This window comes from Leishmania major, chromosome 34, assembly GCF_000002725.2.
Source record: "Leishmania major strain Friedlin complete genome, chromosome 34".
In the NCBI taxonomy this organism is placed as follows: domain Eukaryota; phylum Euglenozoa; class Kinetoplastea; order Trypanosomatida; family Trypanosomatidae; genus Leishmania; species Leishmania major.
In genome coordinates, this window is record NC_007286.2 from 688,487 (window position 1) to 710,557 (window position 22,071).

Sequence of the window (22,071 nt, forward strand, 5' to 3'; positions counted from 1 at the left end):
CCGTGTGGACTCCTGAGGCTCGTCAGCCTGCCCTACGTTTCTTTCAGCCACCTTTTGCCTCTTCCTCAAAGCCGCTGCGGCACTTCCTGCGGAACAGCAGCAGGTCTGGAAGAGAAGAAGAAAACGTGCTTCGTGCAGCGTCCAGATCAGGGTGATCTGCGAAGAGAGAACTGTCGACACGGCCAGACCGAAGAATTGGAAAGAGGAGAAGGCGAAAGAGAGCGTGGGGGAGAGAGAGAGAGAAAGGCAAAGGGAGGCTGAGGAATGCGTGCTTGTGTGTTGAATGGCCGAGAAATACACCAGAGGAGGGAGGGGGGGGGGAACAGTGGTGTAGAGAAAGGAAGGGCGAGGTGGTGTATGTGGGGCGGGTGGGTGGAGGTGCTAGAAAATGCTCGTTGTGGAATGTTGCTGTAGTGCACGCGGGGTCGCGCAGATGTGCGATGAGGGGGAGGGGGAAGGGGATCCATAGTAGCACACGCGCACGTCAAGAAGGATGTGTGGGGGAACAGGAGGGGCGGTATGAAGCGTGTGTAAACGAGTTTCAGGGAACGGGTGAGCGAGTGCGGTAAGCCACAAAGTGGTACCTTCTACGTGGCTCTTTTTCACGGTGTCGATGTGATGGCAAGTGAACGGCCGTTCTCTCTTCAACCTTCGTCAAGCTGGGGTGCTGGGACAGCTCCTCTCCAGCGAAGCGCCTCATCGAGCGGATCCAAACAGAGATGGATCGCTCACGCTACACGCACCCAACCTCAACAGTCAGAGAGAGAACATGGTTAGCCCTTCCCTGTGTTGTGGCGACCCAAAGGTGGATCGGAAGTCAGTCTCTTCTTAACGGAGACCCAACGACACACCTCGGCGCGCGGCCTATTGCGAGTGCCTCTCCTATTGGCTTGGTCACGAGGCGACGGGTGAGCAAAACCTCAGAAAGCATACCAGAAAACAAAACCCACGACAAAAACCGCGTAGGACACGCATATTTCCATGAACGTCCGTATGCCACTTCCTCTTTCTTGGCGGGGATGCCTGGTAGCGATATGCGACGTCACGACTGCATTGCCGTCGTAGCGACTGTATAAGTTGAATCTGTGCTTGTGACTCGCTGAGAAATGCCGACGACAACGCTAACGACTGGGGACAACACGCAGCATTGCGGGAAGGAGGAGGGGAAGAGGCAGGTGGTCACCACAAGAGGCCGGTGCAAGGCTTATTGAGGCGCCCAAGAGGGGAAGGGTGGTGGTAGCAAGCACACTCGCGAACATGGCAGATCCGATCAGAAATACAAGAAAACGGAGAGGCAAAGAGCTTCATTCGTTCTTTTTGGAGAGCACATATGGAACACGAGAGAGAGTGAGAGAGAGATATTGTTGCTGTCATTCTCTGAGGCGCTCCCGATGCAGCGTCTTTGGGCAGCCTCCATTCATCTGCATGCAAAGGAGCACGTACACAATCCCTGTATACTAACAGGCAAATGGTAGCTCTGAAGGCACCCAAGCACACGCAAGGTAGCAAGCATGAGTCCTCACGCACGATCCGGCGAAATAAAACAAAAGATAGAGAGAATCTGAAAGGGAAATAAAATAATAAGAGGAAGACAGGTTCGCACAACACGAGCGATACCCAACACGTTCCATGTACATGGTGAGGGGAACGTGCTTCTCTACAGAGATACAGGATAAAGACGGGGATCCATAAAAAGACGCATCACAGAGAGGGAGGGAGAGACAACTTGAAGTCCACATCCAAACGATACAAGAGAAACGTAGGAGCACGTCGAGCGCAGTTCAACAGCACCGAGAAAGGAAGAACCAGTCACCCGAGCTCATACCCACACGCTCGGAGGCTAACGCGGGTGTGAAGAGCATAAGTAGACAAGGGCTCAATCGAGATGCAGCCACGCCGCGTCCTCGTTTCGCCTATTGTCACTCTTCATTCTCCTCTTTTCCCTTCGAGCGACGCACTGTATTTGTTGATTCTCTTTTCAAGTTTAGATCTGTTTCGCAGTGGTGCCGCGGTTGTCGATTGTCTCCTGGCGACGGTCCACGACACCCGCGAGCGAGCCGGCGTTTCGGTCCACGTTCGTCGGGCCGCCCTGCTTTGCAGCGCCGGTGTAGGTGCTTTTATCATCATGGAAACGCACCGTGTCGGCCTTGGTGCCGCTGGACTTGGGGGCGGCGTTGGCTATCATGGCCTCGATGTCAGCAGGGGTCTTCTTCATCTTGGCTGCGATCTCGGGAATAGCCTTTTCCTTGAACTCCGTGAAGCTGATCTTGCGTGCTTCCTTCGCCTTCACCTTGCTGAAGAGCAGGTCGGCGTCCGTCGACGTAAAGCTCTTGCCAATGATCTTGCACTCCTTCAGCATTTTGGAGAAGTGCGAGTTGTCCATTTCCTTCGACGGCGCGCTGCCGAAGGACGCGAACGCCTCAAACGTCGCCTGGAAATTGTCCATGATGGGAGGAAATGAGGGAAAGAGGGAGATGAGAGAGTATAGCCGAGTCGCTGATGCAAGCCAGGAAGTGCGAGAGGCAGCTACAGGTGAAGGGGCGTACAGAGGCGAAGATACGTGATAGGTGAGTGCATAAAAGGAAAAGAGAGTGATGTACGTGAGTGTGCTGCACACGCGTGGTAATGGAGACGTGACGGCGAAACACGCAGAGACATATAGGGAAAGGGGCGTAAATGGGGGATGGCGGTTGCACGACCGTTCGTGCAGTGAGGGATGCAAGGGAGTGGGATCAAACGCATCGAGGAGAGAGAGAGAGAGAGAGCTGGGGAGCAGACAGAACGGCATTCTCCACGACGACAGTTGCATCCCGTTCTGGTAAGCTTAGAGGTAAAGGCAGGACTTATTACGGACGCACAACTGAAAATCCAAAGAGGTCTGCGTGCATTCTACACGGACTTGCGACTGTTGCAGTGCGGTCCTGCGAGTACTGCGATCCTTCTGGACATTGGACAAGCACCAAGAGGAAATAAGACTGGCGTAGGAAGACCCAGAAGAACAGGGCACATTCCCGGCACAGCAGAGAAGTGTGTGTGTGTGTGCTTGCGTTTAAGGTGAGCCCGAAGGACAAACAACATGTGAATAGAAAAAAAAAATAACGAGAGACAGAGAGGCGACATGTTTGCTGAAGACAACGAAGGTCAAGCGACGAGAACAACAACAAAGAAACATTACAGGCAACAGTGAGGTATACGTGAATGCACAGAAAGACAAACATACATGTAAAATGACAAAAAAGAGAGAGTCAGAACTTCACCTCATCACCACCACCACTACCCGAACAAAAAGGTGCGAAAGAGAACGGCCTTTTCACGCAGGAGGGGAGTGGTGGAGACGGATGCGCGACGACGCGGAGCCCCAACTCGACCGCTTTACAACACCATCGAAGCAAACGAAAGAAAAGAAACGAATAAAAAGAAGAGGGAGTGGTTGGTTGGAGGGCATTGCCGGGGGTCTCCCACCGCTGTCAGATCATGTTCTTGGAGGACACTGCTATTGCTGTCGAACAGCACGGTAAAGCAGTCTGTTTCACATGCCTCTGTTTTCGAGTCCCTCAGCGCCGTGAACGCGTAACTCTTGTAAACAGCCCACCGCCGGCCGCAGACTTGTCACTCGACCCACACAATGCAAAGGTGCATCCCAGCTGTTTGGAGGACGTATGAGATTGAAGCGGCTGAGAGGGAGCACAGAGAGAGAGAGAGAGATGGAGCGGCGGAGTGTACGCCCAACCCAGCAGCCGCCCCCCGGTGTAGAATCATTGCGCTTCTCTTCGCAGCCGGCAATCACCGACTTCGGCAATACACAATACCATCTCTTCACCGGTGCATGCAGCACCGCCGTCGTTCCCACGGACGGCAAACGCCTGTGCGCTGAACCTAGTCGTCTGCACTCGCCATTTGGTGCTTCACGTTTTTCTACGCAGTGAAGCCGCGGTTGTTGATTGTCTCCTGGCGACGGTCCACGACACCCGCGAGCGAGCCGGCGTTTCGGTCCACGTTCGTCGGGCCGCCCTGCTTTGCAGCGCCGGTGTAGGTGCTTTTATCATCATGGAAACGCACCGTGTCGGCCTTGGTGCCGCTGGACTTGGGGGCGGCGTTGGCTATCATGGCCTCGATGTCAGCAGGGGTCTTCTTCATCTTGGCTGCGATCTCGGGAATAGCCTTTTCCTTGAACTCCGTGAAGCTGATCTTGCGTGCTTCCTTCGCCTTCACCTTGCTGAAGAGCAGGTCGGCGTCCGTCGACGTAAAGCTCTTGCCAATGATCTTGCACTCCTTCAGCATTTTGGAGAAGTGCGAGTTGTCCATTTCCTTCGACGGCGCGCTGCCGAAGGACGCGAGGGATTCAAAGGGTTCTGAAGATCAGCCGTTGATCAGTGCGTTGAAGAAGGAAGAAGAGAAGGAGGGGAGTGGCCGTGTAGTCTGAAACAAGCACGACTATGTTGTTCCCGTTCAGCTGTTGCTTCGGTGTGCATGCGCGTGTGTGTGTAGTGGGGAGAGAAGAAGGGGGGAGCATAGGAAGGGCTCGCGGCAGCCACACGACGCTGCGGGTGGAACATTAGTATGTTTATGCTGAGCACCGCTACAACGGATCTCACGCGCGAGCGATGTTAGGTAGGAAAGAAGGGAGAAACTGAAGCGGAAGTCCAACACACAGAGAGAAGAAAGACGGCGGCGAAGGAGAGCGCTAGCAGGACGCTGTCTGCAAGCATGCAAGAGAGCGAAGCAATACTACGGTGACGGCAGAGTCCATCCTTCTTCCCATAGGGTGCAGTCCCACATGACACGAGCAGCACGGGGTAGCACTTCCCTCAGCCCGATCTTTCTGCAATAACAGTCGGCATCGGCCCGTCCTTTGTTATGTCGGCCTACTGGCAAACGTTCAAGGGAGGTTACATGGATGTGCTTGCTTCTCGCGCAGCACAGTGCTGTTTCCCAGGGCAGGCAAGCACGCGCACGCAGGTTCGTGTACATCATGATACGACGACAAGGCTAACACGACACACACACACACACACACACGCAGGCACATGCGTAACAACGAAAAGAGAATATATGCGGGAAAATAGAGCCGCTGCCGTAGAGGGACACCCACCACGCTTGAAAGCCGTACCACACTGTCGCTCCTGCGTCACCTGTCGCATTCCATGTACCTCATAAGCCGTTTCATGCTGTCGGAGGGCGCGCATGGTCGCTGCCGAATACTAAGCTCAGGGTACGGGCCGGTGCCCGTGCGATTGACAGCCTGGGGAGCGTAGGCTAGGGCTGGCCCACAAGAGAGATGTGCAAAGCCGCTTCTGCTGCTGCTCATCTCCTCTTGCTTGCCCGAAATACCTGGGATATCGCTCGTGGAGTTTGGTCGCTGCGGCGCACTAGCCGCTGACGAAGTGGCTGACCCTGACGGGGGTGGAGAGACGGCACTGGCTGGATCCTCGGATCGAAGCCCGTGAACCGCCAGGTGAACCTGCCGGTACAACTCCTGCTGACGCTGCTGCAACGCACGCAGACGTGCTTCGCGGGAGCTACGGTTCTGCTCGAACAATACCTTCTCGGAATCGCCACCGCCGAAGGCCAAGCACCCGAACAGACCCGGCCGCAAAAGGGAGGAAGGCACGTATTCTTGCACAACCGCCTTGGGCAGCTTTGACACTGTCATCTTCATGTCCTGCAGCGTGACTGTCACGTGCGGCGCAACAGCCTCAGAGGCCCGGATCGCTGGAACTCCAGGAACAACCACCGCCAGACTTTGGCTGCGTGCCGGCTGCTTGTAGTAGTCAGCGTATGTTTCAATGGTGTGAGGTGTCCGGTACAGCGCCTCGTAATCCTTGAGCCGGTTCGCCAGCCCATTGCGCTTCTTCTTTGTCCGACCATGAAGTCGTCTTCGGTCCTCATCATCCGTTGCACACTTCCTGGAGGACTCACGGTCGGCTGGGTTCTCCAGCGTGGCAGCGTCGAAAGGAGAACTGCCATTTGGCACGCCGCGCAGCGCGATGGCGAGCTGCTCAACCATGGTGGACGAGCCAGGTGCGATCTTGCGTACCGGCGACGCCACCGCCTCGCTGTCAGGTGACACCAAGGCGGGCCTGTTGGATTTGCAATCCTCCTTCGTTGCAGAGGCAGGTTGCCCAACGGCTGTCGATGAGGAAGTCAACCTCTGGGAAGAGGAGGTTCCTGCAGCACTATTGTCGGCCAACTTGCCGCCGCGCGCACTGTCATCTGCAAGCCGCCCGAGTGCCGGTGCAGCGGAGGACTCCTTCGCCACCGCGAGTGTCTCTTCTTGCGCACGCGAGCATCCTCTTCTCTTGTCCGACTTGCTCGCTCGCGCCAGCGGCTCGCTGCTGTTAAGTTTCTCGTCGGCGTCGCTGGCATCATCGCTGCCGATCATGCTGTTCTCCTTGACCTCGCCCAGGTCTTCATTTTGCAGCACAATATCTTCCAACACGGCAAGACGCTCACGAAGCGCCAGGTTTTCGGCGTTCAGCTCTGTCTCGCGGCGTTCCGCGGCATCCTGTCTGTCTCGCACCGCGTCATAGAGCTCGCGCAGCTGTGCATTCACCTGCATCAAGTTGGTTAGCATCCCGCACGCGGCCACAAGCGAGTCAGCGAGTTGGTCCACCTCATGTACCGTGACAATGTCTTCCGTCGTGCCGCGGGCAGGGAGACTCGATGGGTCGACAGACCGTAAGGGATCCTTGTAGACACCGCCGCAACAGCACTCGCACGCGTTCACGCGCCCCTCTCGCTCTACCAGTGAGTTCGCCGCCATCTCTCGGTAATACCCGAGCTCCGCTTTAAGTTGAGAGATCTCCTCTCGGAGCTGCCGGATCAGCACCGTCGTCGCATCCTCGTTTACGTGCGGCGCATTGCGTATATTCTTCGCGCGACCTGCGTAGAGGAGCGTGGAAGTTGTCTCGTCCACGTAGCGGTCCGAAGGACTGATGCAGGCAATCATGGTGGTGAGGGAATTGCCACCGAGAGCGTGCTTGAGGAGCATCGTCAGCTTGCTATCACGATAGGGAATGTGCCGGGTGGCCGCCTGCTGCTCTGCACCGCCGCGAGCCCGAGGTGCCAGACCGAGGTTCTTCCTTTTAAGCTCCGCAGCTGCCGGGGCAGGGCCACTACTGAGCGCTGTGATCACCTTTCCTAGAGCCAGCAGCGATGTGTTGATGTCGATCGACTCCTTGACAAGCCTGGCGCTTGGGTTGTGGGAGAGAAGACCTATCTTTTCGGAGCCGGCCAGGTCCACAAGTGACAGCTCCGATCGGCTAAGCAGATCGCCTTTCTGGCGCGCGCGGCTTTCCACGTAGATGGTAAAGACACAATGAGAGCGGGAAGAGTGGTGATTCAGGAGATGGGTGCTCACCACTTTTTGCTGAATGCCACTGAACAGCATCTCACGCATCTCAGCTGGGGAGTCGCAGGTGCAGATAAACAAGTTTTCCACCTTGAAGACGTCGCCCTTGTGCCAGCGCACACGCAGGTCTCCCTCACCGACGCCTCTTTTGCTGCGCGCACCCATCTTAAGCTTCGTCAGCGCCAACGACGAGGACAAAGACGACGCCGCTACCTCGCCGACATCCCCCGGGACACTGGTGCCGCGAAGTAGATCGGTGATCTTCTCATTGTAGATCTGGTAGAAGCTGCAGCGGAACGTGTACTCCACCCCGTCGTCCAGCGTCTCTGCATCATGCTGCGCGTCAGTGCTCTCGAAGACGGCCGCGCACTGCCGCTCCCGTGCACGGTCAAAGAGCAGCTGTATGACGCGCGGCATAATACCATGCTGCTGCACTTCTGTCCCGTCCACATCCGGTACGATCGCCTTGCGCTGCTGCGAGTTCGATGCGTAGCGCAAGCCATCCATGGTGTGGGTCTTGCCACTACCTGTTTGTCCATAGGCGAATACGGTGGCATGAAACCCATCGAGGACGTGCTCTACGAGAGGGGCAATCTCGGCGAAGGTCATCACCTGGTCCGCTTCGGCAGGCAGAACCCGATCGAAACGGTAGCATCGGCCTTCTTTTTGCGTCACCTTGTCATACACGATCACCTCGTCGCCTTTGATATGGACACACTCGGTTGAGTGGTCGGCCTCCGTGTCTGCCTGCAAAGGACGGCAACGCACGACAACGCGGATGCGACCAAAGCATCGCTTACTTTCCTTCACGGCTTCTTTCAGGGCCAAGGCTCCGCTACTGGCAATCGGATCCCTGTGCACACTCGGTGTGCTAAGATGGATAGGTGATGGACTCACATCGGGCGGCTTCCCCACAACTTGCCGCGTCCTGGGCGGCGGAGACTGTTGGTCGCCTCTGGTATCGTCATTGCTCATCGCTTCCGCACTCTATTTCAGCGCCAAGCACCAAAAAAAAATGATAAAAATGATGATGAGGAAAAAAAAATGCGCGATATCTAACGAGGTGCAGGCGGTTCGCATGTTCGCAGGCATCCGGTTACGGCAGTTGAGGAATCGCGTCGAACAGAGAGCAACCCATGACGCCGATGCTTTTTTTTTCGCGTCGTCTTGTGCTTTCCTGTCTGCTTGTCTGTTGACTGGTGGTATCGGCGGCAGTCTTGACTAACAAGCGCGGTGGTATCTGGTGCCTTTGCGAAGTGTGGTGCTTGGCATTCCAGGCTGTGAAGCAGAAACCGTCGAGAGGCTGTTTTCATTTCACGACAGACGTAGAGCAACACACAGAAAGGCAACACAAAACAAACGACCGACTGTAAGAAGGCGCTGAGAAGAGACGCGCATTGAGGAGGAAGGTAAGAAAAGAGGTGCCCGTTAGTGCAGCGGCAGCGAAGCAGGTTCCATTTGTAGAGCGCGGTGATCGAAAGAACGTATCGCCGCCGATACAAGCCAAAACCAAGCACAATCTCTGTGGGGGCGATGGCGTCAGCGTACTGACTGAAGGCGATAAGCCAGAAAACAAAAAGAGCTGAACGCGCGAGTCCTGTTCTAGTTCAAGTTTCGAAGGTTTAAAACACCACAAACAGATGTCCTGCAGCGGTGCTGATATAATGAGGACCTTCGCACTGTTTTGAGGTTTAGCTACACAGAGTATGTGACGATATGAAATGCCCCCCCCCCCCCCCCAAATGACTAAATCCGTAGCAGAAGAGGACCCACCGCTGATCACGGCGGAAAGTCTCTTCCGCACCAAAGGACGTGCATCATACAGCACCAACAAGCACGTCAGATACTTTACCAACACCTCGCTATCGACTCTGTCACCGTTCATCGGCGCTGAGGGCGTTTTCGCTCTTTCTGGAAAGGGTCTGGTGCCTCCCTATGCGTCTTCAGGTCCATGTATCGCTTTAGCGTTTTTGTGGGCTTGAGGTGAGCATCCAGCAGCCCCCTCTTCTGCATGTCAAGCACAATGGATGGGTTCCGCTCCACATCCTGGGACAGCTGCCTAGCGTGGTCGAAGCGACGCTGCTTGATCGGGATTGGGGTGTAGTCCTCCATCTGAAATTGTTTCATCGCTGGCTTTGAGAAAAACTCGCGCTTGCGGTACGCCATATCTGGATTCTCGGCTTGCACCGTGTAGTGCTGTCGCACGGCAAACTGAGGATCAAGACCATAAAGCTCGGGCTGCTTTGTGAAGCGCTCCACGTCCGCGGGTCGAACCTGCTGAAGGTCATCGCTGATAACATGATTGCAGAAGTCTACTGAAAGCGCCTCGGCAACCTCGCGAACGCTCTTCGCGTCTTGCTTGTCGCTCACAACGTAGACCCAGCCAACGTTGCCCATCCGACCGGTGCGCCCGCACATATGCAGGAAGCGCTGCCACGAAGTCGGCGCGAAGGTGATAAAGACGTGCGAGACGAGGGGCAAGTCGACACCGAACGCCTCCGACTCCTTCAAGAGCAGAAACTTCCAGTCACCCTTGAACTCGCTGCCTCCGTGTACCTCCGAGAATATCTTGACGTCTGCGCCAAGTCCGCGGAGTCGCCGCCGTGCATTGAGAACGTCCTCGGCGTCCGGAACAAAGAGGACAGCGCGGCCAGGAATCGTCTCCCGCGCATTCCACAGGAGGCGCGCAAGGTAGGTGAAGCGATCCTCCCTATCATTGAGGAAGAAGGAGAAAAGGCAGTGCACAGTGGAGGGGATGCGGACGGTGGACAGTACCGTCGTCTGGGCCACGGGCTTCATGCACAGTGCCTGCAGATGATCCTTTAGTTTGCCATCTACGTCAGCGGATACCATACCGAGCTGCAGCACCGACCGAACGTGAGGGCCAGGCAGCTGATGCAGCGTCCCCAACAGCAGTTCCGCAGCCAGCGGGTTGCGCAGTCGTTCCCGCACCACGGCTACAGGGGCACTCTCCGGCAGCAAGGGCACCTGTGCACCAATATCGTCCACGTAGACGCGTCGCAGGTAGCCAAAGTCCTCAAACTCCATTTTCTTCTCAAACAAGAGCTGACACATGACGTCGGCGGTCGTGATGAATAGCCGAGCTGGACCGGTCGCACGCCGTAACCCACGCCGAAGATGCTCGTAGTAGGACTCGTAGTCCTCTCTGTAAGTGCCAAGGAAGAGCCAGGAGTAGTCGTCCGCAGGCCGGTCGACCACGACGCCGCCACCCGCTCGCCTACAGAGCGCCTTGACTGTGTCGTGTAGTCGCATGGCGTTCATTGTATTTGTCGCTACAAGGATGTTCATGCCAGCGGCCTCGCTGCGGATGCCCTGCAGGAGACCCAAAACGAGCGCCGACGTTTTGCCGCTCCCTGTGACACCGTTGAAGAGCACGTCGTTGTGATCCTCGTTGAGTAGGGCAGGTAGCAGGCGGGCCTGCAGACGCGTCGGCACCGGCCCGTAAAGCTGCTTGGCTGCAGAACTAATGAGCGGGTCCAGGCCGAGTGCTGACCACGACGTTCCCGCTGCGTCGGTAGACTCGGCGGGCTTGCGAAGCGAGACGGAAGTGGAGGGCGAGACGGCGACGGCGTTGCACGTGAGATCGCTTGCGAGAATTTGCCGAGCGCGAAAGCGAGCGGACTCGAGAACGGTGCCCTCCACGTCCGCCTCCGTGATGATCTTGCTGCCCACAGATTGATCTGCTTGAAGCAGACTCGCCATGAAGTCAAGCGAGTCATTATCGTCACATCGCTCACTTTGGCTCGGAAGTATCGACGCAGCTGCAGGTGTGGAACTGCTTTCTGAGGCGCTCGCCCGCCGTGCTTCTGCTTGCACCTCTTCAAGGAGCAATGTGCCGCCGCGGCCTTCACAGGCGAACACTTGACGGGGAGCCTCGCGCTGCGGCAGCAACGCGAACGGCTGCCGCTCCACCGGGCTGTACGTGATCTCCGTCAGCTCCTTCTCCAGTGCCTCTTGCGAGAGCCAGAGCTTCTGTCGGAAGCGGTAGTAGTTGCCGTTGCGGTTACGCCTCAGCCGGGTGATGAGTGTTCGGGTCTCAAACTGGTCCAGGAGACTGCGGACGCCTCCTGTCACGTTTGACTGCACAATGGTGCGTGTAGCGATGATCAGATGAGAAAATGCGCCCAGACTCTGTACACAGGGCACCGTGGAGCGCCGTAAGCGATACGCGCTGGTTGTCCGGGGCCGTGGCATCGGCACTGGGAGGGGTGTCCTTCCTGAGTGCATTGCGGGGGAAGAGGGAAAGAGAAGAGCTCCTTCGCGCAGACGGAGGTGAAGAGAAAGAAACAAAGAAGGCGACGTTCACGAATCAGAGGCCTGCGGATGCCCGCGAACGCGAAGCACGTAAGCAGGGAAGGGGCGCAACAGAAGAAGGAGGGAATGGAGGCGGAGGGGGAGGCTCGTGGGACCACGCTTTACACCTCTGGCCTGGAGAGGGCGCTGCAGAAAGAGGATGAGGAGCAACCTTGCCAGAAATGTGGTTAAGCAAAGACATAACCAGCAAAAGAAGCACCAGACAACCCGTGGAGCTCGGAGCAGCAGCTTGAAGGACCGCATTGTTTACTAGGTGTTTAAGTTTCACCCACCCATCCCCTCACAGCAGACGTTGGCCCAGAACCACGTCAGTGAAGAGAGGACTGGCGCAAATCGCAGGAGAGCACAAGGAGGCAAACAGAGAGAGAGAGAGAGACAAGACATAAGAACAGCAACAACAACAATAGAAAATGAAGCATAAATGGAGACAATGCCGTGCTGACATAGGAAAGATGCGAAGATGGAAAGAAAGGGGAGAAGTGTGAAGCGGATAACTAGAGATTTCGGCACTCACTGACGGGAAGAAAGATAGAGGGGACAGCATTATAGCATGGCCAAGGGGGTTATGAGCCTGCAGAGAGCAGTAGAGACGCAAGAAAAGCAATGGTGGGAGAGTGTAGCACACCTTGCCGACAGAGTCGATCATCTGCTCTCCAACACACTTATACATACTCACATCCCATTACACTGCTCTGACTCAAACACAGCAACAAAGAGAAACGACCTATCCGTACCATCAAGAGATGCCTCCCCCCTCCCGTGAGTGAGGGATGGGGAGGAGGCAGGGTGGAAGAGAGCACGAGGAATATCAGTAGAGGATACCCTAACCACAGAGAGACACGCGCGTAATGCACGGAGCTCCACCTTTTTTGAGGGAGTCTTCGTCACAAGGAGTTGTTGCACAAGCGAGTGTGACCGGTTAATGGTTCTGTAAGGCTTCTGCTACGACTTCACGCGCGTGCGTCACTGGCGCGCGTACGCTGCACGTGTTTCTTGAACTCTTCAGGCGTTGCGGTGGCCATTACGCCAGCTGCCCTTTCATTCAACACTGCGTAGATCTTGTAATCAACGAAGATTGCCTTCACAACATGAGCTACGACATCTGGAACTGGGGTGGTGGGCTTCCAGTCATCGTTATGCAGAAGACCCTCACATACGGCGCCGTCTTCTGATACCATGGGGTTGAAGATGCGGGTGAGTACGCGCACCGCCGGCGGCTTGAACGGGTAATCTTCCCGGGAGAGCGTAAACAAGATATCATACGTGGTGCCATGATAAATGCTTTCCGCGGGTGGCATAACGCGAACGCGCCAGTGAAAAGCGTCGCCATGGTCTGTGGCGCCATTCTCATCCGCCATGTCCACGGCACGGATCGTGGGACTACCGCTCTTAGCCAGCTCCGTAAGACGGGCAAAGTCCATGTTCGCTCGCCGCACAGTGCGCACCGACATGTCTAGGGAACAACGAAAATGATAATCAGTGAAAACAAACAAACAAAAAATAGAGAAACAACGCCGAAAAACGACACTACCTGTCGTGAAAAAACCATCAAATATGAAGGAATAGGATGCACTGTGATGCCGCGTGACCAGGGGTGCAGAGCGGTTCCCTCTGCGTGTATATGCGTGTGTGTGTGCGCGCCCTTGTTGGCCAAACAGCGTGGAGTCGCCAGATCCAGCGGTAGACACCAACTAGTTTCTATACTGGGGTCGTTCGTGTACCATTCGACGACGCGTATATGAGTGTGTCTCTTCCGCTCGTTGTGGTCGACTTCTACCTTTGGGGTATGGGGAGGGGGGAACGCGTGTGTTTTCCTTGAAGACATCTGTGGTGCACACTTGGGAAGCATGATGAGGCAGTGGAAGAGAGATGCGGGGCCCGTTGCACATATTGGCGCACCTAGAGAACATTAGAGCCGTTAAGCTTTACTTTTCCATGTGGCGCACCATGCGAACTGTGACTTCGCGGAAGCCAGCGAGGGAAAGACAGTGCCCTCGCATGAGCTACTTTCTTAAACGCCGAGAGTAATGCCATAATAACTAGAGAGAAGCGGCGTACTTAGCATCAAGCACCATCTTTTCCCCCTTGCTGTCTTTGAAAAACATACGCTGCGAAGAACCAGCCGCGGCTGTTTTGCTTGCTCGTCTGTTCCCTTTTGAAGGATGCTGTGTAGCGTTACAGGCATACTGACCATCAACACATGGTACCTAGATTCGTCCGTTTGTTCGACGCACGGTATTGGGAGGGGGGGGGGGCTGTTTTACTATCAAAACACACAGTGCTCCTCTATTTGTCTGTAGGTTCTCCCGCCTTTACAGCCCAACTTTCCACCGAACAACAACAAAAATTCTTTTTATGTATACACGTACACCATGAAATAAATAGTATACGGACAATCATGAGAGACGCAACAGCAACACCAAAAAATGACATACACGCTTCTCCGTCAATGTCGAATCACACAACAACAACAAGCAACAACAAAGAATTACCCATCATCCACCATCAACACACCATCCACCCCACTCACATAAAAAAAGAGTGGGGATAGGAAAAACAACAACAACCATGCGGTAGTGTAACGCAAATACAACACCACCACCACCACCACCACCCACGAAAAAGCAGTGACAGGGGCAAAGCACAACGGAACGGCAAGAACGTGAGCGTTTGCGCTGTGCGTGCAAAAAGCACACACGACACATGAGAGAACAACAACACGAAACACAGAAAGCAAGGAATCGGTCGGATTCTCATTGATATTTCCCTCTCTGACCATGTACATCAGACAGACATAGATCTGCATGACTGCGGAGATCATGGAGACGAGTGGTGCGGCATCACCACTTCTACACACACTTAGAGGAGCTGGAGAAAGAAAGAAAAGGGTCAGATCTCCTGAGACTACGCCCCGAGTTTTAGGGTAGTCTTCGGAGTTTGCTGAGCGCAAATTGTGCACGGGTGCACATGTGTGTGTACGATTGCGCTGCGGCTCATCACAACACCGACCGAGCTCCAACTGAACCTAAAAAAGACCTTCTTTAAACGTGAGGAGAGGGTGGTGCGTTACCGCACACAGAGTTGCAAAGCACAAAGGCATACTCACACATAAAAATTCGGTGGAATCAAATAATGTGAGAACGAGGTGTGTGTGTGTGTGTGTGTGCCTCGACACAAAATTGAAAAGGGACAACGATACACATGGATACAAAATTTTGTATGAGGCTGCGTGAGGAAAGGAATGAAGGGGGAGAGAAGTGAGATAGAGAAGAGAAAGTTGCACCAGCGCCACGGGCGAGTCAGCATACTCGTCTATGTCAATTCGGCTTGGCCCAGGAGCGATCGGGCCGCTTTCCACGTGGAGCGATACACCTGGGAATAGAGTGCGTCTTTTCACACAAGCGCATCGGACACGCGCATATGTCTGTGCCTGTGTGCACTGAAAGCAGTGTCGAGCCACCTGGCCTTCCCGCTTCCTGTCTCACTTTAGCGTGCCGCCAGTTGTGGCCCTTGGCGCTTGGTGTGCAGGATCACGACTCGGTCTGTCTGTGGGGTTCTCACCAGATTTTATGCAACGGGCCGTGGTTCACGCATGGACGGAGAGTCACGGAGTGACGTAGCTCCACGTTGAATGCACGACTGTGTGGAGATTGCCCGTGAGGAAAGCAGCGATGGCAGAGATGCCATCAAGATGAAGGTGAGCTGCAGCTCCAGCAGACAAGAAAACCAAGAAAAGGTGCTTCCCCTGTGCGGCGCACTTACGCGGTTGGCGTGGCCGTGTTCCCATCGGGTGCCCGTGGTGGCGCCCTGTCTTCCTGCTACTCTGCAAGCGTGGGCTCTCTTCCTACCGTTTCACCGTCTCCTGCTCCTGCTCGCAGTTGAACACATCAGGGCCGCGGGGTCTATCGTCCGCTCGTCCCCCAGGAGCTTGCGCTGCCGACGGGGAGCCCGTGCGAAAACAGCGCCTGAGTGAGGAGGCAGTCCACGACCCCCCTCAAGGCTAGTACTGCGTTGCGCCTCTCTCCTTGCGTCGCGTCGCGCCCCTTCAATGCGACGCCGTGCATCGTCGACAAAACGACGAGCGTCGGCATCGCGTACTAGCCTGGACAAGACGGATCGGCCGTGAGGATGTGGACCGGGTGGGTGCTCCGCGGGGCCCACGTCACGCCGCCCTCGAGCAAATGACGCCGGGAGCGGTGCTCCCTCCCTGCACCGTCCAAAGGGCACTCTCCGGGCCGCCAGTCGCTGGGCGGCGCTGGCCATCCCCATGGTACCGGCGAGCACGGCGTCCACGCACTCAGGCCGGGGGCCGTCCGCAGCCGACGGCGCCGCAGGAGAGGCTAAGACGCCCAGCACTCCGCTGCTCGAACGCGGAGGAAGCGACCGAGAAGAGCGCCCGTGGGCCCTCGTCCGTGGGTGCCGGCGCACACGAGGGTGCGCCTCAGAGGCGGCGATACCCACGCCTTCCCATACCTGCCGCAGCGCGTCCCATGACCGCACCCGCTCCTTCTCCCGGCAGCGGGTGCGGGCGCCTTTCACCCATCTGCTGGCGGCCGCTTCGAGGCAACTGATCTGGCCGGGGTCCTCGAGGCGACAGACGCACTCCTCCGACACCAGCACACCCTCCCGCAGCACCATGATCATTCAACCACCCGCAATCAGCCAATCGGAGCCCAGCACAAGAGGGGCCCCTTCTGCACCGTCACGACCACAGCCGCGTACGCAACACACCTCTCCGGCACACTTCCTAACGGCATAAGAGAGGGATCGTAATGGAGTCAGATCCGTGGGACCTGGTATGAGGGGCGGCCGTGCATCCAAGCCCGTCCGCAGGGACGGGCGCACTCGCCGGCAGGCCTAGAACGGAGAGGAGGAGACAGCCAGGAGAAGGGGTGCGCGTCAGTTGCCCGTCAGCATCCACTGTCCAAGGCGCACGCACTAACCAGAGCACACACACCGCGTGAGTCAGCCGCATCGCTTCCGTCGACGCACGTCTCCCTTCCCAGCACGGGTAGCGGAGCCTCTGCAGCGCGGGCGAGCTCCCTGTTCCTCCCCTCCTCCACTTGCCTGCCACCAAGAGCGCCTCGCAACAGGTGCTCGGCAAGACACCAGCACTCGAACGCAGCTGTCGGCCATAATGTTGCAGTGATTCAATGTGCGGTGAGGTGTGCTTCAGACGGTTCGCCGTCAAGAGACGACGACAGAGGCACCGCAGCTGCTTCGGTGACCGCACAAACGTGCAGGGAGAAGCCAAGGCCCCGCCCACCAGTTCGCCCGCGCCGGCCTCGTCGACATGCCGGGCCAACATGCAGCGCGCCGCCGTATGGACGACCTGCGGCGCAATGCGCCTCTCCTCCGGCGCAGCCTCGCGCAGCGCCGTCTCCCGCAGATCTCGCCGGCTGGGCACCGAGATGGCCCCAACGGCGCCACCGTGCAAGCCATCGGCGAGCGGCGCCGACGCCACCTGTGGCATCGCCGCACGGGCAGGATAGCCCCAACGTTCCAGTGCAGCTCGTCAACGTTGCTATTCCTTCTCTCCACAGCCTCCGCAAAGTGCACGGGGTCGCGCGCACTCAGTGTGCCCTCCGCGCCACGGTCCACGACGTGCACAAGCGATACCCCGCAGCGCGTACGTTGTTGCGGCACAGCGCGCTCCTGCACCTGCCACAGCAACCAGCAATGACAGCGATGCAAGAATACGGGGATGCGACAGAACAAAGCAGCAGATCCTCGATCATGAGCTCCACACCACGGCCTCCAACGCTGTCACCAGGAACCACACGCAGTAAAATCATCAGGAAACTTCGAAGAGCGCCTCGATCTCCGGCCATACTTAACAGCCATCTTCTTCTGAAGCCGGTACGCGCGCAGGCTAGTCGTCGACACACGGCAATCACAGCAACACGGGCAACGCAGCTCATGGCGCAGTTCTGCTTTGATACGGGACGGCGCTCGTCGCGCACCGACACAACCACACGCGGCGAGAGAGCCACGCCTTCCACGAGCCGCACACGCTCCGCCGCCAGCCGCCGCTAAACGGGAGCAACGCGCAATCGCCTCGACACCGCGCACGCGGCAGCGCAGCCGACTTACCGGCGCCACAACGCGCTCCGCTGCCACAGAGAGTTCCTCTTCGCCTTTGCCGGCCAGCGGCGTCTGCGCCGCACACTCCCTTGCCGCAGCGGCGCTGGCGGCATCACCCTCCAACCACACCGTCGCAACAGCGCTCCACACGGGCGATCAGCCGCACAACAACAGACTCTACGCCGCGCCTCTCAGCACTGCGCCTCACCAGTCGTCGAGTATGAGCGCCATCATGTGCGCATGGGAGTGCCTCGTGTTGGCGTGTGGGTGACGGCGCCGCTCACGGCTGGGGGGCGCCTCTGCATCACCGCGCTTCCTCGACAACCACCCATGACCCGCGCGCCAACGTGCAGTAGAGAGAGGAGTGGGGCACATGATGAGGCATCGGCACAGAAGGCGGCTGCGCTGCCAGAGGGCGCGCGCACACACAGACATGTACACACGCACATACACACATATATATGTATATACATATACCGGCACGCACACGCATGCGGGTGCACACACCTGCACGCACACGGCGCGGCAGCACCACGGGCAGCAGCAAAGAGCGCCGCCTGCACCCCCTATACCCTGCCCTCACGGGGAGGAGGGGGACGGCAGTCGCGGCGGTGACGCTGTTGGTTTTCACGAGTCGGTCAACGGAAGCAAGCATAATAGCGAGCAGGCACGCGCGCAGGAAGGCGTACCGCAAAGCAAACAGAGGGGAAGCAAGAGAGGAGACAGAAGCGCACGCACGCCCTCCGCCCTGCCAGGCGAGGACAACAAGCGAGCGGTCCGCGAGGACAACGTAATGCGAGGCGTTTGGCGGTGTTGTCGGTACATAATATACCTACACAGCCATATATATATATAGAGAGAGAGAGTCATATGTAGAGATCAACATATATATATATATATGCACCTGCCGTTTTGCTGTTGGGTGGGTGTGCTGATTCGCATGACTGTGCGAATCAGCGAGCCATGCACTTGCTTCTCACCGCCTCCATTCCACCACGCACAAGCCGGCGCATGCGCGCCTACAGCCACGGCGCCCCTACGCCCTGTGGCACGGCGGCCACATCCGCGTCGCCGAGGACGAGCCGTCCTGCCGCTGCGCCGGGCCGCACTGCACGCCGCGCTCCCAGCGGGGCCGCCCTCAGGGTCGTGCCCCAGGGGCGGAGGCGGTGGCCTCTGTCGGTGGGGAGGGCGCAGCAGTGCGTGGCAGGTGGTGGTCGTCGTACACGCCGCACGAGCCGAGGGAGAATGTTGCCCAGCCGCAGGTCAGGGCCCTGTGAGACCCCGCAGTCTGCCTGCATGCCGTGCTTCTCCCCCTCCGTCTCCTGAAGGCCGCTGCATCACGTCACATGCGGCGTGGCGACTCCCCACGGTGGAGCGTGGAGGATTCGGTGGTGTGCGCCAGCAACGAAGCCATCGAAACAATTCGCACAAGAGAGAGGCGAGGAGACACAGCGACACGGGGGGCGCACACGCAGACGGACTCGAGCCAGACGCCAGAGGAGCGAGCAGCAACGCAGCCCCGCCTCTGCTCCGCTCCGCCTTCGCACTCGCTCGTACCGCCGCGCATTTGCCCGTCCTGCTTCGCCTGCAGTCCCCTGCCCGCGTGTGTCGGCGTGTATGTGCGTATGCGCGTGCTCTGCTGCGCGGCTGCTGCCCTTGCCTGCGTCGTCGCCACAGTCCGCCGCCACCGCCAGCACACGCGCACATGAGGGGCGGGGGGTGCGGGGAGCGACGAGAGGCGCAGAGGGGCACGCGCACGCACACGCACACACCACGCTTCTCTCTGCGCGCAGAAGAGAACAGCAAGCATGAGCGAGCTCGAGGGAGACGAGCGTCGAGTAAAGCGAGAGCGCGGGGCGGCACCCGCGACCACCGCACGAAAACAGAGACACGCCAACAGCGGCAGCCTTAGTGAGGGAGGGCCGCGGGGGCCGCTCACGGAACGAGGGGGAGGACGGTGACAGGGGCGCATGCGCCTGCGCACACGCACACGCCGTGTACCACCACGCAGGCATGCACGAGGTGCTGCAGTCGCCCCTCGGCAGCGGTGCCCATGCACGGCCGTGCCGCTGCTGCCTGCGCACGCTCGCCCGCTCTGTCTTCTTCCCGCAACCGCCACCACCTCCTCTGGCACCTCGCACCCTCCCCCTCGCCCGTCTCCGTGTCCGCGCAGTCCACCGGGCGCGCGAGGGGGACACCAGAAACACGCGCGGCCGCCGCGGCGGGGCGCGTAGCTGGGGAAGGGCGGGCGCGTCACCGATGCCGTGGGCGGCTCTCCGCCTCCCGCCATCCCTGCCACGGCGTCGGCTTCTCCCCTGCGTCGCGCCTGCCTGCCCATCCCAGCTGGGGCATTCGCCGCACGCCTTCGCTCTCCCTTTCCCGCGCACACGGTCCGGCCCCCGGCGACCCCCCTGCCGGCACCCCGCGCCTTCCTCCGCCACCGCGCTCCGCCAACGGTGCGCCGGGCGGCCGTCACGGGGGCACGTCCCAGCAGCTGCTGAGGGCGAGCAGCTCACAGGGGAGGGTGAGCGGGTGGGGGTCAGTGGGCGGAAGGCGGCATGCGTCGGCGTGTGGGCGCGCAGTGTGTGTGCGCTGCCCACTGCATGGCGCCGGCCGCCGCGCGCATGAGCACGGCAACACAACGCGAGGGAACGGAGACGCCGACGAGAGCCGCGCGTGGGAGGAGGAAGGGAAGACGCACAAAGCCACACTCGTCACGAGACGCACGCGCACAGCGAGGGCAATGCGAGGCAGCGGGAAAAGAGAGAGCGAGGCGACGACAGCGCGGGCGAGAGCGACTCCTCGCCATGTGCGCGGAGAGCGGGTGCGTGCACGCACGCGCGACAGGGCAGCGAGAGGGCTGGGCCCGCGAAGGGCAGACACGGGAACCAGCAGCCTTCGCACCCTCATCCTCGCTGTCACCAGCTCCACCACGAGCACGCCTGTGTGGAGGGGCCGCGCCGCTATCAAGCTCGCCCTCCACTCCGTCCTGTTACCTCCATCCTACTCTTGCGCTGTCGGCGACTCCGGCTTCTCGTTCGCTTTAGTGGCCGGGACCGTGCACGGGAGCAGCAGGATGATCATGTTGAGGATATCCAGTATCCAGGCCAGCAGGAAGAGAACGAACCCGGCAGCATAATAGCTGACCTCCTTGAGAGGAGGGCAACGGGGACTCTCTCCCTTGTTGTATGTCACCACCATGGCCGCCCACACAATGAACAAGGTGACCGCGCCAACGATGTTCAGCGCCAGGCAAACCCAGCGGTGAATAGTGCAGCCGTACAGCAAAACTAAGCCCATGACAAAGGCCGCGAAGTAAACAAAGATGGAGATGATGGCGAACGCCTGCGCAATGCGGAAATGGGTGAGACGCTGAGGGCAGTTATGGAACGTTTCATCGATGTAGGAAAAATATCCTGACGAGGTGCATGTGAACCTCTCCCCCCACAGGGTGATGCAAGATGTATCAAACCCTGTACTCGGCATGCGAAACATGTCCACCGGCGTGCCCACCAGCACCAGAAGGAGCGCCACGAACTGCACGACCACGTAGACAACGAGGGGGATACTGTATGCCATTGGCGAAAAGGGACAAGAGCGAGAGACTGAGAGGAGTGGCGCCGAGGCAGACGCGAGAACCAACGGCGGGGGTGCGGGCGAGACGCTGCCACACAGCGGATGACAAATGAGGAGGCGGAAACAAAGACGCAGGAGGGGGCAGATGGGAGAGCGGGAGAGAGCGGAGGAGAGTCGAGGCGTGGCGACGCGATGTCTTGGTTGCGGTGGCGTGTGCGCGCACGCGTTGTTGTTGGGCGGTCGGTTGTGCGCGGGTGTGTTGTGAGAGGCGGTAGAGGGACGGGCGGCGTGGGCAGCAGTGAAAAGGGGCGACAAGAGAGACGGGGAGAGAGAGGCGAGGAGACAGGCAAGTGACACGGCGGGGCGCGCGCAGCGGGGGCACATGGGCCATCGGCTGGCACAAACACGCAAGGCAAGCACATAGGCAGGGGTGGGCCACGCGGGGACAGGACGGGGGGAGGAAAGGGGGCACCTCCCGCTACCCTCCTCTGGCACGCGCCGCATCGCCTCCCACGCCCCTCCCCCCTTCGCTGATCCGCTCTGGCACCGCTTCGGCGGTGCTGCGCCGTCGCCGCGCCCCGGACACAGTCATCACGCACCCAGCGTGCATCTCATTCATTCCGTCAGCCACGCTTGTCCGCCTCCGCTGATGACGCTGGCCACACCGCGCCGTGGGATCCCAGCGTCCAGTGTACCGATCATGGACAGCAGGCAAAGAGCCTGCC

At 58.7% G+C, this 22,071-nt stretch overlaps 6 protein-coding genes across 6 annotated transcripts; all 6 read right to left on the minus strand.

Moving 5' to 3' along the window:
* Positions 1–1,984: 1,984 nt before the first annotated feature.
* LMJF_34_1520 (conserved hypothetical protein) lies at positions 1,985–2,446 on the minus strand (the record flags this gene model as incomplete). The annotated part of the gene is made up of 1 exon (XM_001686196.1): positions 1,985–2,446. One exon carries the CDS (start codon positions 2,444–2,446, stop codon positions 1,985–1,987), a length of 462 nt encoding a protein of 153 aa, XP_001686248.1.
* A 1,469-nt stretch (positions 2,447–3,915) lies between these two features.
* On the minus strand, positions 3,916–4,305 carry LMJF_34_1530 (conserved hypothetical protein; the record flags this gene model as incomplete). Its single annotated transcript, XM_001686197.1, has 1 exon — positions 3,916–4,305. One exon carries the CDS (start codon positions 4,303–4,305, stop codon positions 3,916–3,918), a length of 390 nt encoding a protein of 129 aa, XP_001686249.1.
* Positions 4,306–5,128: 823 nt separating this feature from the next.
* Positions 5,129–7,960, minus strand: LMJF_34_1540 (putative kinesin; the record flags this gene model as incomplete). The annotated part of the gene is made up of 1 exon (XM_001686198.1): positions 5,129–7,960. The coding sequence occupies one exon, from the start codon at positions 7,958–7,960 to the stop codon at positions 5,129–5,131; it is 2,832 nt and encodes a 943-aa protein (XP_001686250.1).
* Positions 7,961–9,232: 1,272 nt separating this feature from the next.
* On the minus strand, positions 9,233–11,566 carry RH (putative ATP dependent DEAD-box helicase; the record flags this gene model as incomplete). Its single annotated transcript, XM_001686199.1, has 1 exon — positions 9,233–11,566. One exon carries the CDS (start codon positions 11,564–11,566, stop codon positions 9,233–9,235), a length of 2,334 nt encoding a protein of 777 aa, XP_001686251.1.
* A 1,070-nt stretch (positions 11,567–12,636) lies between these two features.
* Positions 12,637–13,137, minus strand: LMJF_34_1555 (putative ubiquitin-conjugating enzyme; the record flags this gene model as incomplete). The annotated part of the gene is made up of 1 exon (XM_001686200.1): positions 12,637–13,137. One exon carries the CDS (start codon positions 13,135–13,137, stop codon positions 12,637–12,639), a length of 501 nt encoding a protein of 166 aa, XP_001686252.1.
* A 7,636-nt stretch (positions 13,138–20,773) lies between these two features.
* LMJF_34_1560 (putative amastin-like surface protein) lies at positions 20,774–21,349 on the minus strand (the record flags this gene model as incomplete). Its single annotated transcript, XM_001686201.1, has 1 exon — positions 20,774–21,349. The coding sequence occupies one exon, from the start codon at positions 21,347–21,349 to the stop codon at positions 20,774–20,776; it is 576 nt and encodes a 191-aa protein (XP_001686253.1).
* Between the last annotated feature and the right edge of the window lie 722 nt (positions 21,350–22,071).